This window comes from Peromyscus californicus, unplaced genomic scaffold (genome assembly GCF_007827085.1).
Source record: "Peromyscus californicus insignis strain IS unplaced genomic scaffold, ASM782708v3 Scaffold_9__1_contigs__length_137607984, whole genome shotgun sequence".
Classification (NCBI taxonomy): domain Eukaryota; kingdom Metazoa; phylum Chordata; class Mammalia; order Rodentia; family Cricetidae; genus Peromyscus; species Peromyscus californicus.
Window position 1 is genome coordinate 108,507,410 of NW_026294617.1, and position 16,387 is coordinate 108,523,796.

General features: G+C 48.5%; 1 protein-coding gene across 4 annotated transcripts in view; it reads left to right on the forward strand.

Moving 5' to 3' along the window:
• The window catches only part of Lef1 (lymphoid enhancer binding factor 1), a 112,638-nt gene extending 103,784 nt beyond the window's left edge, over positions 1-8,854 (forward strand). For all 4 annotated transcript variants that reach the window (XM_052731070.1, XM_052731069.1, XM_052731072.1 and 1 more), the window contains one exon: positions 7,703-8,854. Coding sequence is in view for 2 of the 4 variants with exons in the window: in XM_052731069.1 (XP_052587029.1) it covers positions 7,703-7,782 (80 nt within the window). In the remaining 2 variants the exon portion in view is untranslated. The remainder of the gene's footprint in view (positions 1-7,702) is intronic.
• Positions 8,855-16,387: the final 7,533 nt, after the last annotated feature.

Below are 16,387 nucleotides of genomic sequence, written 5' to 3' on the forward strand. Positions count from 1 at the left end.
TTGGGCCAGAGAAGCAGAAATAGGAAAGTAGAACTCAGATCACAGCCGGGTCCACTGATCAGCTGCCACTAAAACTTAACTGACAGCTCAGTGGTTAAGAGCACTGGCTACCCTTCCAGAGGACCCGAGATCAAGTCCCAGAACCAACATGACAGTTCACGGCCAGCTGCAACTCCTGTCCCTGAGCAGCCAAAGCTCCTTTCTGGCCTCTGAGGTACCAGGCACACACATTCATGCAGACGAAGCACCCATATACAAGAAATAAATATTGAAAATCTTTTACTGGGGATGAAGAGATGCACAAGACGCTCACTAAAACTCCCTTGAGATAACATAACCTCTAGAATTGTCCTAAAACCTATGAATTGCAGTCCCATCTATGCACTAAAATAACTTATGATAAAGGGCTGTTTTAGACAAATTTTAATAGAATCCTTTTCTAGAACTTTGGAAAATGCCACCTTCTGAGTAACAGAGTTTTCAGAAACCTGGAGTTCTCTCTCTTTAAATATGAGAATGTAGGAGTTTGTATGTGTGTGGTACTCAGGGTAGAACCCAGGACCTTGTACACAGTAGGCATCCTGGTTAGGTTTTTCTGTCAACTTGACACAAGCTAGAAATGTCTGAGAAAAAGGAATCGGAACTGAGAAAATGTTTCCATAAGAGTGGCTTGTAGGCAAGCCTACGGAGCATTTTCCCAAGTAGTGATGGTGTGGGAGGGCCCACACATGGTGAGTGGTGCCTCCCCTGGACAGGTGGCTGAGCAAGCCAGGAGGAGCAAGCTGCTAAGCGGCACTTCTGCATCGGTCCCTCCCGTCACTGCCTTTGAGGATGGACTGCACTTAGGAAGTGTAAGATGAAATAAACCCCTTACTCCTACATTATTTTATCACAGCAACAGAAACTCTAAGACAATAGACTCTACCACTGTACAATACCCACAGTTCCAAATGTGGACTTTTTATGAAGGACTAACGGGGGCCGGAGAGAGAGCTCAGCAGGTAAGAGCACTGGATGCTCACCCAGAGGATCTGCGTTTGATATTCATCATCCACATAGCAGCTCACAACCACCTGTAACTCCAGTTACAGGGACCCAGCACCCTCTTCTGGCCTCTGTCGGGCACCAAGAACATGGGTGATGAGGACACATGCATGTAAGCCAACACTTACACACACACACACACACACACACACACACACACACACACACGGCTGTAAGTATAATTCTGCCTTCCACACGGTGCACTGAAAGTTATGTAGTGTGGTAGTTTAGCGTTACTGTCAAGGACTCCAAGTAATGCAGGACCATTTTTAATTGCTGTCTCTAATTTTTCTGTAACTTTCTTTGCAATATGGAATGATTCTCCTCTACCAGGAATATGTGCCTTTTGTCATGCTGCGGAGATTGGGACATTAAAAAAATGAATTTATCTGAATACTAAAAGTCGAAAGTGAGCCGGGCGGTGGTGGCGCACGCCTTTAATCCCAGCACTCGGGAGGCAGAGCCAGGCGGATCTCTGTGAGTTCGAGGCCAGCCTGGACTACCAAGTGAGTTCCAGGAAAGGCGCAAAGCTACACAGAGAAACCCTGTCTCGAAAAACCAAAAAAAAAAAAAAAAAAAAAAAAAAAAAGTCGAAAGTGAAGGCCCTGGACTTAGAGGTACACAGGTGCTGTGTAGAAGCAAAATGTGTTGGGTTTCTGCATGAATTTTATGGCATCACTGTGTCTTCTTGTGATGTCCTGACCCCTCCCCTGTCCTCTGTGCCTGAGGTGTACTGTCACTGCTCTCCTGCCTAGGCACCTGGAGCTGTAGCAGGGAGACTTCATGCCTTCATACACCACGTGACAGAAAAGCCCAAAGCAAAATTGCTCACAGTTTTGGTTTTAAATCAGCTCCGGCTTGATAGCCACTGAGTTCTTCAGTATACTCTGCATGCCCGAGACCACTGTTTTAGAAGACATTCTGTACCCAGAAATTTCCTGTTGCTCTTTATTTTATACCAGAAAATCTGTAAATGGTATCATCTTGATTCCTCTATGTTGGTTCTCTGTTGGTCAGCCTGAGTATCCCCACACTCTCAGCCTGAGTATCCTCACACTCTCAGCCTGAGTATCCCCATCCTCACACTCTCAGCCTGAGTATCCCCACACTCTCAGCCTGAGTATCCCCACACTCTCAGCCTGAGTATCCCCACACTCTCAGCCTGAGTATCCCCACACTCTCAGCCTAAGTATCCCCACACTCTCAGCCTGAGTATCCTCACACTCTCAGCCTGAGTATCCTCATCCTCACACTCTCAGCCTGAGTGTCCTCATCCTCACACTCTCAGCCTGAGTGTCCCCATCCTCACACTCTCAGCCTGAGTGTCCTCATCCTCACATTCTCAGCCTGAGTACCCCCATCCTCATACTCTCAGTCAGAGTATCCTCACACTCTCAGCCTGAGTATCCCCATCCTCACACTCTCAGCCTGAGTGTTCTCATCCTCACACTCTCAGCCTGAGTACCCCCATCCTCACACTCTCAGCCTGAGTATCCCCATCCTCACACTCTCAGCCAGAGTATTCTCGACCCTCTTGTTCTCAGCCTGTGTACCCCACATCCTCAGCCTTTTGGGGAGCTGAGGAACCCAAGGTTGTTGCCCTACCGCAGTGCCCACTGAGCAGTGGAATGGAGTTTACGCATGCATTTTTAATCCCAAGGCAGTAACTGAGGCTCACTGTCCCTTTGAGAGTACCAGGCACCAGTAATTCCCTTGTTTCTGCCTTCATCCGTCCACACACTGGGAGCAAGGGCAGGTTGCCACCTGCTTCTTACTCATGAGGAACCAGGGCTTGGCACGCAGCAAGGACTTCCTGAGTAAACCAAGGTCATGATTGCAGAGCCTGGGTGGCAGCCCGACTGACGACTGTCTGTTCTCAGGGTCTTATCCCTGTCACAAGGCCGTGAAGAAGCAAAAGGCTCCTGGTCTGAGAAGGAAACACAAGTGTCCATGGATCTGCTGCCGTGTTTTTATAAGAGCCTGAGTACCCTCTGCCCTCTCTCCGTGAACTTCTGTCAAGAGGAGAGAAGTGTGGACGAGGTACAGCCCTTACAAGTGGGGCTTCCAGTCCACAGCAATAAAGTGGGCCCTTGATGTCATCTTAATCCAGAGCCTTTCTCTAGAGCAGCAGCTCTTAACCTGTGGGTTTGTGACCCCTTTGGGCGTCAGATAACCCTTTCACAGGGGTCGCATATCAAATATCCCACATATCAGTTAGTTACATTATGATTCATAACAGTAGAAAACTCAAAGTGTCGTAGCAATGAAAATAATTTTATGGTTTCGGGTCACCACCACATGAGGGACTGTATTAAAGGGTTGTGTCGCAGCACTAGGAAGGTTGGGAAGCACTGCTTTGGAGCATGCCCTAAATGTGTCTGTAGATTGAGGATCCAGGAGTCACTGGGGCTGCAGCCTCCCCACACACGTCCTCACAGGTCAGGCTGGTCCGTATTGTATACATTGAAGACAGAAACTCCCCTGCAGTCTTTGGCAGTAGGTCCCAGGCCTGCCCCAAGTCACCTTGATACCCATCACAGTTTAACTGGTCGCAGTCCCTGGTGACAGCACAAAGGGAAAGCTGCACACTGGGACTCGGCCTCGATCTAACCTGAGTCCAAAGCCAGGGCTACGGACCCCTTCCTGACCCCCCCCCCACACACACACACACACAGCTCTGTGGTTAGTGATGGACCAGTCTTGAATGCGCAACTGAGGGCTGATTCAGTGTCAAGCTCCCTGACTACACATTTCCAGTTTTCCTTTTCCCAAACCCCAGGTTGTCTCACTGCCACGGAGCCACAGCCTGGCTCCATGGGTCAGCACACAGTCTCGGGGGATTGAAGTTTCATCGTGGACTGATGATCTCGGGTCTCTTTACTGGTTTGCTTTCCAACAGCATGGCATCTTGGGTTGGGCCAAGCTACGATATTCTAGATGTAGAACACACTGCCAGGATAAAGGTGATGTCGCCTAGTGATAGGCAGACAGATGGACAGGCAAGGTCGGAGGGGTAAAGAAAATGAAGGATCGTTTAGTTGCGAAGTATGGTGGTAAAAGTGTGTTGCGGGCCCAGAAGCGTTTTCTGCACCATGGGTTGGGTGACATGGGGCAAGTTCGTCACCTCCTGGGCCATGGTTCCCTCCTCTAGAAATAAGTGAGAACACACGGCACGGTCCCCCGCGGTGTGAAACTGTTTGTGTAAAGTTTGACCCAGTGCCAGGCTCCTGGCAGTCACAGTCACCTTGAAGGCAATAAGGAGATGGCCCAGCAGAAGTAGAATGCTTGGAGAAGTGGCCCAGCTGCCCTTACAGGGGTCACCTTGGGCCAGTCAGGTCATCGTCTGCCTCAGTCTCCCCTGCAGGAAGACAGGGCTAGACCGCTGGGCCGTGCTTGCTTCCTGCCCCGGAATCCTGCACAGCTACCCTCCACACACATCAGAGTGTGCAACGCGGGAGTTCACGCCCCGCCGGCCGCCGTAACAGGCCGAGAGAGAACAGCAGCGGGCTGCTGGCAGGAGGGCTGGGGTGTGTTGCCACAAGGCAGTTCTTGCCATTAAAACCTCTTTGCACCTCTCACAAAACTCATTTCTGATACTCTCTCCCCAAAGATGATGTCATTGACTGAAAACACATTCAGGCCCCTACTTCCTGCTGGTGGCATTTAGGCCAAAGTGGAGGGAGGTGGGGACGTGGGGGAGGGAGGTGAATCTTGTCCCGGTCCAGTGCTTTTGTGTGCTCACCAGTTCTGAGCATGCTGTAAAGGGTAGGAGAGTTTGCATTTTGTCTGTGGAGACCCGCCTTGCTATCCCTGCCTTAGCATGTTTAGCTGCCAAGCCCAGGTGGCCAGGGGTGCCAGCCTCCTCCATCAGACCATAGCCGGGGAAGGGGCTGGGCTGCCCAAGCCTCCAGGCCTTTCATAGAACTCTACATTTGTTTTCATAGAGGAGGGGCCTCGTACCCACTCCCTCCATCTTCCTCAGTTTTGTGCCAAGGCCAGAGGCCCAATTTCTCAGGGTCGGTGCAGTTCACCTGCCAGGGATCTTCAGTGCTGCCCTTTCCATCCGGCTCTTCATAAGCCAGAAAGGGGTCTGGGTTCCACCTGAGTAGAGGCGTGTCGAGTAGGATTGGAGAGCCAGCCGACGTAGTGCTCGGGGTGTTGTAGGCTCTGCTGCTGTCAGCCCTCTGCACTAATGGCCACATGGCAGGGCACTGGCCTTCACATCTGTAAGAGAGACTTGCTGGCTCCCTCTGAAGCCGAGGGCTGGGTAATTGCTGCTTTGATTGTGCGGGAAGGCTTCGGTGGGTGGAGCCCCGTCCCTTGCCAGCAAGCAGCCCAACCCCACTGCAAACTGTGGCAAGTCTCCCATCTCTGGAGTTTGGTGCCAGTGGTTTCTTCAAAAGAATCTTGACTTGACCCATTTGATATATGTAAAACGCCACACTCAGGACCCCATTTCTCCCATGGGGTGTAAGAGTTGGTCTGCCCTGGTGCCTGTGGATTTCAACAGGGTGGCCCCGGGACAGTCGAGGACCCTCCTCGCCCCTTTAAATGACAGTTCCCCAACAGAATGCAACCTGGGGGGATAGGATGCCATGCAGGGGACCTCTGAAGGGGGGGAGCGTTGTAAGGCAACAGATTGGTGAAATAGAGCCAAAGCATGAGCATGCAGGAAAAAAATGACTGTGAGGAGACAGGGAGATTCTGTCCTGGTAAGTTATGTCTTGTCCTTGAAGAAAATGATGCTCTAGGCAGCCATGCTTGTCTTGACTATTATATTATTACTGAGCCCAACTCAATAAGGGAGGAACCGGGGTCTAAGGGGGAGCTTGTAGGCAGGCAGGCAGGAGTAGGGGTCCGGCTCTGCTCTAGAATAGGGGTCATTAGCAAGGCCACAGAAGCTGTTTCTATTGCATGAGTTTTTGAGTCCCCTGCACCTGGGGCTGGGGACAGAGAGACAGGTTGTCTCCCACAGTAGAAGACATTCCCAGCTCCCTATGGCCAGCAGCATAGGACTTGAGGGCCTTATGTTCTTAAGAAATAATAGTTTCCTGTCACAGACTGAGGAAAACTGCCCAGGAAGAGCAGCTTGGACCGAGCCTTTGAGCATCCTTCATGCGGAAGCACAGGGTAAACGGAGGACCTGCAGGGTCCGTGCCCACCCAGACTTCAGTCCTCTTCCTCTCTCATTGGAAAGGCAAGGCCTTTCGAAGCTCTTTGATCCCCTTGTGTGAAGGACTGAACCGTGCTCGTGCTCAGTTGATAACAAAGGTTTGCAACCAAACGGGGTATTCTTCTGCTAAATAGGGAAAGGTTAGCTTCTCAGAGCAGGAATTTTAAATCTTCTTTGGAGATTTCACAGTTAAAGTGTCACGCTGCTTTCTTATCATTTTCTTGGGTTGTTTTACTTCTCAGTAGCTACTCGGGGATACAGTTGCGTCACAGTTTGGATCAGGTGTCTGTGGGGACAGCTTGCCCTCCCCCGTGCACACACGGCCTCGCCCTCCCCCAGGCACAGAAGACTGCTTCCCACCAGCCCACCTCAGCACAGCTTGTGGCAGGTGCCCTCTCCTGCTCCGAACCGCGCACTCCTATGGAAAGCACTTGGTCACCCAGGCTGTGCTTTTACTTTTCAAATGGCCACAGCTTTCTTTCTGTCACCTGATGGCTCTGAGTCCTTTCCTCTTCGGTGGAAGTGTGAGGGAGCCCACCACGTAGAATTAATCTTTGGGGGAACACTCTCCTTGTAAGGGGGATATACCAACCAGAAGCTCAGAGGGCTGGGTTTGTCTGAAGCTGTCACAGGCTCCAGATGGGACACAGAACTCTGCCCCTCTGCCTCAAGTTCAAAAGGATGGAGACTGGTACTCTCCCGGGTGAAGGACGGAGCAACCATCAAGCCCTTGCTTGCCTCTGTCTCCTCTTGTTACAGTGTTTCATTTTAACTTTTAATCACTGTGAAATCTCAGGTCATTAAAACTTTGGGGACTAGGGGTTCTTTGTTTTGAAAAGCAGTTATTTTAAATGACTTGCAGAGTGTTCGTTGTAGGCTAACATTAAATGCCTTCCTTGCTGTGGAGGGGACTACCTTAAAATCTTGAGTGGAAGTGGAGCCGCTTCCACCCCTTGGACTGTAAGAGTGGACAGCACATGCTGGGTGTGTTGGGCTGGTCCTATGGGAGTTAGCAGCATGCTGGCGGTTTGGAATGTTCTAGTCCTGTGTAGAACCCCGCAGTGACTCCCTACTGTGAACTAAAACCAGCTAATACTTCAGCATGACAGGCCCTCCCCGGTCTGGCTCTTGCTCACCTCTCCAACTTACGTGTCTAGATCATTCCTCTTACTGATGTTTTTCTCAGACATGGCTTTGTTTGTCAGTTTGTTTAACCAAGACCCAACACTTTAAAAACACATCCTGTCATAACTCTGCACATACATATACAGAGAGCCGAGTAGAAATTCAGCTTTCTGTACCTACCCTGGGATGTATTTGAGGGTCGTTTGGCTAGTATCCGGCAATCCATCTTGGCCCACGTGACCTTGAGAAAATGGATCCTTTAAATGCATAGGTCAGACATGGTGCCTGTAACAGAAGGTACAGTCTTGAAAGGCCCGTGGCAAATTCATATTAATAGCGTTTCATTTGTTCCTTCTTGAGGTGGCAAAAGAAACTCATTCCCAACGTGCAAAGCCAAGGCGGCGACCCCAGGCCCTCTTCTGGAGATGGAAGCTTGTTGAAAACCCACACTGTCTCCACAGCTTGCCCGGCTGACCCCAAGGAGCACTGACAGCATCTTTACCCTGAGGTCACTGCTAGAGACGCTGACCCACAGAGACAGTCACTGCCAGCCCTCCCTCCTGTCTCCTGCAAGCGCCGACTTCCAAAAGCAAGCCGAAAACGGTTGTTTCTGAAAAAGAAAAAAGAAAAAAAAAAAAAGCCCACGAGAATGCTAGCAGGCCCTGCCCACTGCGCGGCGTCGCTTCTGGTCTCTGTGTGCACTTCTCTGTGCAGACCTGTCACCCTTCAGCAAGGACAGTACCTTGGCGTGCGCGACTCGAGTCAGGGACCGGAGCAGGCATCAGCATCCCGGCGTGAGAATTGTGGAAGACTCCCGTTTCTGTCTTCATTTGCCTACCTTCTTCAAGTTTTTATTTAACAGTACAAAAGGATCAAGCTTGTGTTTGCTTCTTTTTTTTTTAACTCGAATTTTTAAATTTACTTTTTTTTTTAATTTTTATTTTCCTTGTATATTTTGCTAGCTCTGAGCTTTTAAATGAAATTCATGGGTCTGAAAGAGTCTGGAATAAAAACAAGATGAAAAGAAGCCTTCTGCTCTTCCAAGCTGTCTTGTCCAGTGAGTGGCTTCTCTGTGACACACGGTGGCCTCTGTCCTGTGAAGTGTCTGATAGAGCTGAACATTAGCCAAACCCACTCTGGTTGTTAGTGATCGGCAGCCCATCTCACTTAATTTTCTGATTTTTTTTTTTTATAATGACAAACTTTAACACATACTTTGAGCAAACCCCTTTGCAGTGGATTTTCTTTTCTTTCTTTTCAGTCTTGTAAAAAGCCCAGCACTTGAATGGTTATTACTTTCAATGTTCTGTATTTGTATCTGTTTTTATTAGCCAATTAGCGGGGATTTATGCCAGTTGTTAAAATGAGCGTTGATGTATCTGTTACTTTGAAATGGCAAGGCACAGCCTTTGCCCCCAGTTGTCATCTTAACGTCTGTCTCTCCAGTTTGAGTTAACGTGCTGAGCATTTTTTAAAAGAAGCTTTGTAATAAAACATTTTTTTAAAAGCGTCCTTTTATTAAGAATAAAGTTGCTGATAACTGAGAGTTGGCGATGAACTGAAGCCCGCGGGGGCACAGGACAATCCCTGCCTCCCATGCCTGAAGACCCCGGAGTCTCATCTCCTTTGCCAGGCACGGACAGGAAACAGGGTCAGAAAGGGAGTCACCAGAGCCGTGTGGCGGTGGGATTCTCCTTGCTCACCCAAGGCCCCACGAGGACTCCAGCCTTGGTGGAGTGAGGCTCATAGCCAGTGAGTGCTGTCAGAGCTCACTGGATTTCAACCTGAGCTCCCCAAATCCTGGGGCCCACGAGGTGAAGGTCAGCAGCAGCATCCATCCCCTCAGAGTCCAAATTTTCTCAGTGTTTAGTGATCGCCCACAGTTTCCCCCATCAGCCCTTGCTACCTGACTTAGCAGAAACTCCAGACATTAAAATGTCGCCCATTCATGCCTTTCCACCTTTTGAGTTTGCTTGAGATCCCCTGGTTGTCACTGGCGAACTGAAATCCCTCCCTGAAACTCTAGTTCTTTTTTTCAGCCGTGGGTACAGCTGGGGAACAGCTGGCTCCCATGCTTGTAATAACCCTCCACGTACTGCACTTGAAGATCACCATTAAACCACCCCTCCGATTTCTCTTCTCCGGGCTAAGTAATCCCAAGTCCTCGAGGCTTTCATCATCAGCCCTTTAATCATTTTCATTACTATGCTCTGGAACCCTTCCAATTTCTCTTCATTTAATCCTAAACTTGAACCAGGAAAAAAAGTATTATGTTCTGGGGTCCTACTTGTTAGAGAGGTTTCATATTCGGCCCTTCATTCCGGGATCATCTCCTTACCATACATGAGTCAAGGCACTCCCTTGGACACTGCCACCATGATACTTGGGGAGTGAGCTAGGAAAGAGAACTAGACTCTTCTGCGGGTAGAGGATGGAATCTCACCCCTGGCTGGGACACAGCAGAGCAAGGACACAGCAGATCTAGGCTCGGTCCCAGCCATTCTGCCAAACTGCTTTCTGGAGGCATTTGCACTAGGGAAGGAGAACCAGGCATTCCCCTGCTCCAAGAGAGAGATCAAAAAGGATGCCTATGGCTCAGAGACCCTTGTGGTCCCTCCTGGGTGTTCAGAAAGTGATGTGGCTCCCTGACCGGCGACTAGCACAAAGCTCAGCCTTTCTGGGAGCCTCGCCTCACCTGAGGTCACGGTTAGCACACTTAGCCTTCCAAAGGGGCGTTTCCTTCCTGTTTTGGTTGGTTTGGTTGTCAGGGCTACTGGCAATACTTACCTGTCCAGTTGGGAGGGGCCTTCCAACTGATTCATTTTCTCCTGTGGTCGGTCTAAGGCTGCGACAATATAGAAGCTCATGCTGAGCAGCAGGAACAAGACGTGTGGCTTTCCTTAGGAGAAGGAATGGTGGATCATCCCAACAGGAGGGGGGAATCTGAATTTCACAGCACATAACAGTGCTGTAACATGCTTCCCACGCCATTTCTACCACAGGAAGAGACTGTACAAAAGAGCTAATATGAAATTAGTGAGTGATAGTTAAACATGGGACCTCCAGTGGACACCACCATTCCAGATGCCAGGGAGTTTTAAAAACTGCCCCATGCAACCTCCCACATGTGAACAGGAACTGCTTTCAAGTAGGAATTGTGAGTAGCTGGATTTCTTAGTACCACTAGAAGAACGGCGTTCTAAATTTCTGCAGAGATATGATAATGATGTCGTTGGTTTTCCTGGGTATCATTTGAGAAGCTGCTGTTTTAACTCATGCCCATGTTTAACGGAAAAACTTCATTCTCCTCAGAGAGAATGGAGGAAAAGAGGGTATAACCATGTGTACAATGATATAAAACAATAATACAAAACTTTATAAGCTCAAGAGCCCAAGTGAAAAAAAGGCTACTTACTTTTCTTTACTGAAGAAACGATGCTCCGTATTCATTGTCAAGTGTTGTGGGTCACGGTGAAGGTGTATTAATTAATCAACCAGGCATGTTGACTCATACCTGCAAATCTCAGCACTTAGAGCAGAGCACAGAGTGGTGGCTGACCCCCAGTAGCTACGAAACAGGTCATGAATGGACTTCCCCTTGAATTATAATTCATTAAAAAATGTTTTGGTACATTGTAAAAAAAAAAAAAAAAAGTCCTGTGTATAGCCTGTGGCCATAAAACACTGATGTGCAGTCATGTTCAGGGAAGTGTTGACGGGGGCTGTTTTGAACTCAAGATCAGTAAAGAACTTAGATGGCGGGGGAGGGCAGAGGGTGGAGTTGGTATATTTTCACTGGTGTGTGTGTGTGTGTGTGTGTGTGTGTTCATTAAATCTCAGCATCTTCTGTCTCTCAATTAAAAATTTATTTCGCATGTGTGAGCATGGGTGTGTGTGTGCCACCAGACCAGAGAGGCCAGAGGACAACTTGTAAAAGCTTTCGCCTGCCATCGTGTGGATCCTGGGGATTGAAAGGTCACCAGGTTTGGCAGCCTTTACCCACGGAGCCATCTTGTAGGGCCTCGCAGATTTTTTTTAGGCAGGATCTTACTCTGTACCCCCAAGCTGGCCTCAAACTCATGATCCTCCTGCCTCCACTTCCCCAATTACAGATGAAATATTTTGCTGAGTCTAGCTTGAAATGTTAATAGCTAAATTAATTTATCTCCATATTAGATGTGTGGGAGAAATTGGCAGAAAACATATGGTCCAGATGGAAATAAGAACGGTACATATGAATAACAGATGTGGCCACATGTCCTCTTGAGCGTCTCTTTGCAGTCACAGCAGAATTAGTGCAGTAGACATATTTTCTACCTTTGTCACAGAATCTGGAGTCAGTGGCATTGCTGATCCATATTTTATGCTATGATGTTTTCTCCATGAAAAAGGTATATAAGGCAACTGAAATAAAGCCCCACAAATGGGCCTAGTTACTGCTGTCATAGGCCTTTAAGGTTTTTAGTATTATTATTATGTTATAAGTTTTTGAAAATATGAGTGTGTTTTGCCTGCACGTATGTATGTATATATGCACCATGTGTGTGCCTGGTACCCTCAAAAGTCAGAACGGGGGATCAGAGCTCCTGGAACTGGAGTTACAGATGGCTGTGAGCCACCGTGTCGGTGCCGAGAACCAACACTCTCAACCACTGCTCCATCTCTCCAGCACTATAGGCTTTCCCTTCAAGTTTTCTCTGTTTAAAAAGACTTCTGTCTTACTGAGGGTTTCTGTTGCTGTGAAGAGACACCATGACCATGGCAACTCTTATAAAGGAAAACATTTCATTGAGGGGGCAGCTTACAGTTTCAGAGGTTCAGTCCATTATCATCATGGGGGGACATGGCAGCGTGCAGGCAGACATGGTGCTGGAGAGGTAGCTGAGAGTTCTAGATCTTGCAGGTAACAGGAAGTGTTCTGAGACACTGGACATGGCTTGAGCATATATGAGACCTCAAAGCCCGCCTCTGCAGTGACACACTTCCTCCAGCAAGGCCACACCTACTCCAACAAGGCCACACCTCCTAACAGTGCCACTCCCCTTGGGGGCTATTTTCTTTCAAACCACCACAGGTTCCCAGGTCTTGCCCAACTTGTATACCTCATAAGACAAGGCCTGTGTGGAGTTCATTTGGGGAGCTTAACAAGGTCCAGGGATAACTTGTAGATGAACTTGTTTTTCTTGACACTTGCTGGCTGGCATCTGGCACACACGAGCTACACCTGCGGCTTTCCTCCGGTTCCAGTTAGCTGGGGCTGTCTCTCCCTCAGTTTCTAGCCTAGAGAATTTGCACTTATTAGATGGCCCTTGCAAAAACCACTTTGCTCTTACTCTCCATGAGGCACTTGGCAGCTGCAACTATATTTAAAGATTTTTTTTAAATTAATCATGAATATGTGTGAATTTGTACCTATGCATGGCCAGTGGAGGCCAGTAGATAGCATCCCCTGGAGCCTGAGTTACAGGCAGTTGTGAGTAGCCTGACATGGGTGCTGGGAACCAACATGGGTCCTCTGCAAGAGTACATGCTCTTAAACTACTGAGCCATCTCTCCAGCCCCTCACTTTTAACCTCAAACAGAATTTCTCACAATAACTCTCTTAATTCATATTCTCATATTCTCTCTCTCTCTCTCTGTCTCTCTCTCTGTCTCTCTCTCTGTCTCTCTCTCTCTCTCTCTCTCCCTCCCCCTCCCTCTCTCTCTCCCTCCCTTTCATAGAATAGCATCTCAGATTGGATGATGAGATCTTCAGCCAGTAGAGGTGTGGGATGTCAGGTGTTACCAGAAACTGTGTGGTACACAGAGTCTCAGGAGAGGAGGCAGCCACTAATTGCAGATCCCATCTGTGAGCAGTGTTGCCCCCTCTGACCTCCACATCTGGGATTCCTTTGATTTTAATGCAGGGGTGCCAAGCATTGCTTTTCCAGCAAAACCATCTCCAGCACAACTGTACCCACCCAAGATGCAGCAGAATATTATTTGAAGGTGTGTTACTTTTGATTATGTTGCATTTGTTTTAACTCTGTGAAGCTGTGTTACTGTACCTGTGTAAAACATCTGATGGTCTGATAAAGAACTGGCCAATAGCAAGTCAGGAGAAAAGATAGGCGGGGCTGGCAGGCAGAGAGGATATATAGAAGGAGAAATCTGGGAAGAGGGAGGGGAGAGCTAGGAGCCAGAGGAGGAGGAGGACTCCAGGGGCCAGCCACCTAGCTACACAGCAAGCCACAGAGTAAGAGTAAGATTTACAGAAGTAAGAGAACAGGAAAAGCCCAGAGGAAAAAGGTAGACAAGATAATTTAAGTTAAGGAAAGCTGGCAAGAAATTAAGACAAGCTAAGGCCAGGCAATCATAATTAAATATAAGCCTCTGTGTATGATTTATTTGGGAGCTGGGTGGCGGCCCCCTGCCCCCCAAAAAGAGTAAAAAACAACCAAGAGTTAAGAATGGGCACACACGGTGGTGGCGCACGCCTTTAATCCCAGCACTCGGGAGGCAGAGCCAGGTGGATCTCTGTGAGTTCGAGGCCAGCCTGGGCTACCAAGTGAGTTCCAGGAGAGGCGCAAAGCTACACAGAGAAACCCTGTCTCGAAAAACCAAAAAAAAAAAAAAAAAAAAAAAAAAAAAAAGAATGGGCACACAAACCAGAGGTGCTGGTTCTCAGCAGTCCCAGCAACTCAAGAGGCAAAGGCAGCAAGACCACCAAAGTTCAAGGCTGTCCTTATCTACACAGTGGGGTCGAGGTCAGCCAGGGCTACACAGGAAACCCCATCTCAGAAATAAGTAAACATTGTAAGTACTAACAAACTTCCCTAAGGCCTGTGACCCTTGCAGACATCACTTCAGTGAGCCACTGTGAGGCCATGTGCCAAAGAGCAGCTGGCCTTCCAAGGAGGTGGCTGTGCCCATCAACTAAAGTCTCTACCTGCAGCGGAGACCGTGACGCTGGGCAACAGCTTCCCTTCTCTGTCTTCTTTGGTCCTACTGCAAGTCGGCTGGTCGAGGGAAGAGTTGCTCTGCAGCCTGCCTCCCCACGGCTTAAGATGGAAGTTGAAGGCTCTGGAAACCGATGGATCCCCCATGAGGCAGAACAGTTCATTCACCCAAACCTCCCTTAGGTAGAAAACTCCATTTCGAAAAGTGCCTTCTGGTTTTAGAGACTCCCAGTTTGGCTTAACTTCTCTACCTGGTAATTCTGAGTCAATGGCCGTTTCTGAGAGGCCCACGAGGCAGTTAGTGGAGTTTTTCCCCAATAATGCCTGTTCACCTGAGAACAGACATGCTTTTGGTAGGACGTTCCAGTATGGCACCTACAGAAATGAGGTTGAGACATCTTGTGAAGACTGAAGACAGCATCCCCACAATTGCCGAGGACCCTAAAGGCCTGCACTACCCCCTGACCTAACAGGGTATTCCTTCCATAGTAGGCTTCCATTTCAGGAGTCGCAGTGTCAAATCCCCCTAAGATGAGCCAACATCAGCCCGTGTTAGAACAGACACCCAGGGCAATCCTCCGTCCCTCCCTTGCCTGCTGGGGACTCATTCCCCATACTTCTGACCCCACAAAGCCCTTAGCAGCTCGTCCAGTGTTATTTGAAAATACAATATGGGAGTTGGGGGTGAAGAGATCATTCGGTGTTAGGAGCAATGGCTTTTCTTGCAAAAGACCCGGGTTTGATTCTGAGCACCAACATGGTGGTTCACAGCCATCTGTAAATCCAGATGCAGGTAATAACGCCCTCTTCCTGCCTCCGCAGGCACAGCACGCAGGCAGTGCGGAGACACATGCAGGCAAAACACCCAAATACGTTGACATCTTTTTAAAAGAAATAAAACCACAGCACAAGAGCATAAAGTTCACGCACTACCTCATTTCCATGCATGTCTAGACCTTTGAGAAAGCCTCAGCCTTTCTTCGGGGTCTTAAATCATCTAGTCTACTGCTTATATAAAAAAAATGTAACAAACCTAAACGACAGCCACCCCTGCAGCACAGCAGACTGCCACATCACTGATCCACCAGCTCTCGGACGACTTGGAAAGCCCTCCCTGGTACCTGTGAGAGTGGGACGTGGGCCAGTAGCTGACACTCAGGCCTGTTCCCAGACCGCAGCTCATTTCTCTAACTATACAGTACTCAAGGCTGTGGTAGCCCCATGGCTTCCTCTCCAGTTAGCCTCGCTACACTCCACAAGACATGCGTCATCCTTCAGCTTGAGATCTGAGCATCAGTATCCCCAAGGACAGGTTCCAACACTGTGTCCATTTTACACACACACACACACACACAATATATATATATATATATATATATATATATATAAATGTATATACATATATATATATCTCCAATATATCCAGACAAGAACCTCTCCAGGCTACTCAGGCAAAGAAAGGTGCTGAAGACCACAACCCAGCTGGCCTACCTTTCAAAGCCCAAGGCATGAAGAGAACTGCCGATCCCTCAGCAGCTGCACCTGGTGGGTAGAAAGAAAAGCTAGTGCCCCCGACCACGTTCTGTCTTCAGTGGTTAAACCTCGTCTGGTCATCTCAACAAGGTAGTAAGGAAAAAAGAGACAAAGCGGATGGAGGGAAACAAATCCCTGTGATTACGAAACTTTGAGACCAACTGAAAAAAAAAACAGACCACAACCAAATGGATTCTTTCCAAGTGTGGATTTGAGAGTCGGGTGACAAGGTGACGAGGTCTGAGGATATAGTTCAGTTGGCAGAGTGCCTGCCTGGCACACAGCACGTCCTGGGTTTGATCCCCAGCACTCAAAGGTGGAGGCAGCTGGATCAGCTGTTCAAAGTCATCCGGGCTCCATAGCAAGTGTGAGACTGGCATGGGACACGTGAGGTCCTGTCTCCTGGTTGGGGGATGGGAGAGAGCACAGCAATGATTCCACTGTCCAGGCATTTTCAGATTACTATTTATGTTGTTAACAAGAAAATTAGTCTCAGGAATGATAGCCACACCTTGTATTTTTTAATAGATGCTGTTACTTAGGTTGAAACGTTAAAGGGATTAAAATTAAGGTG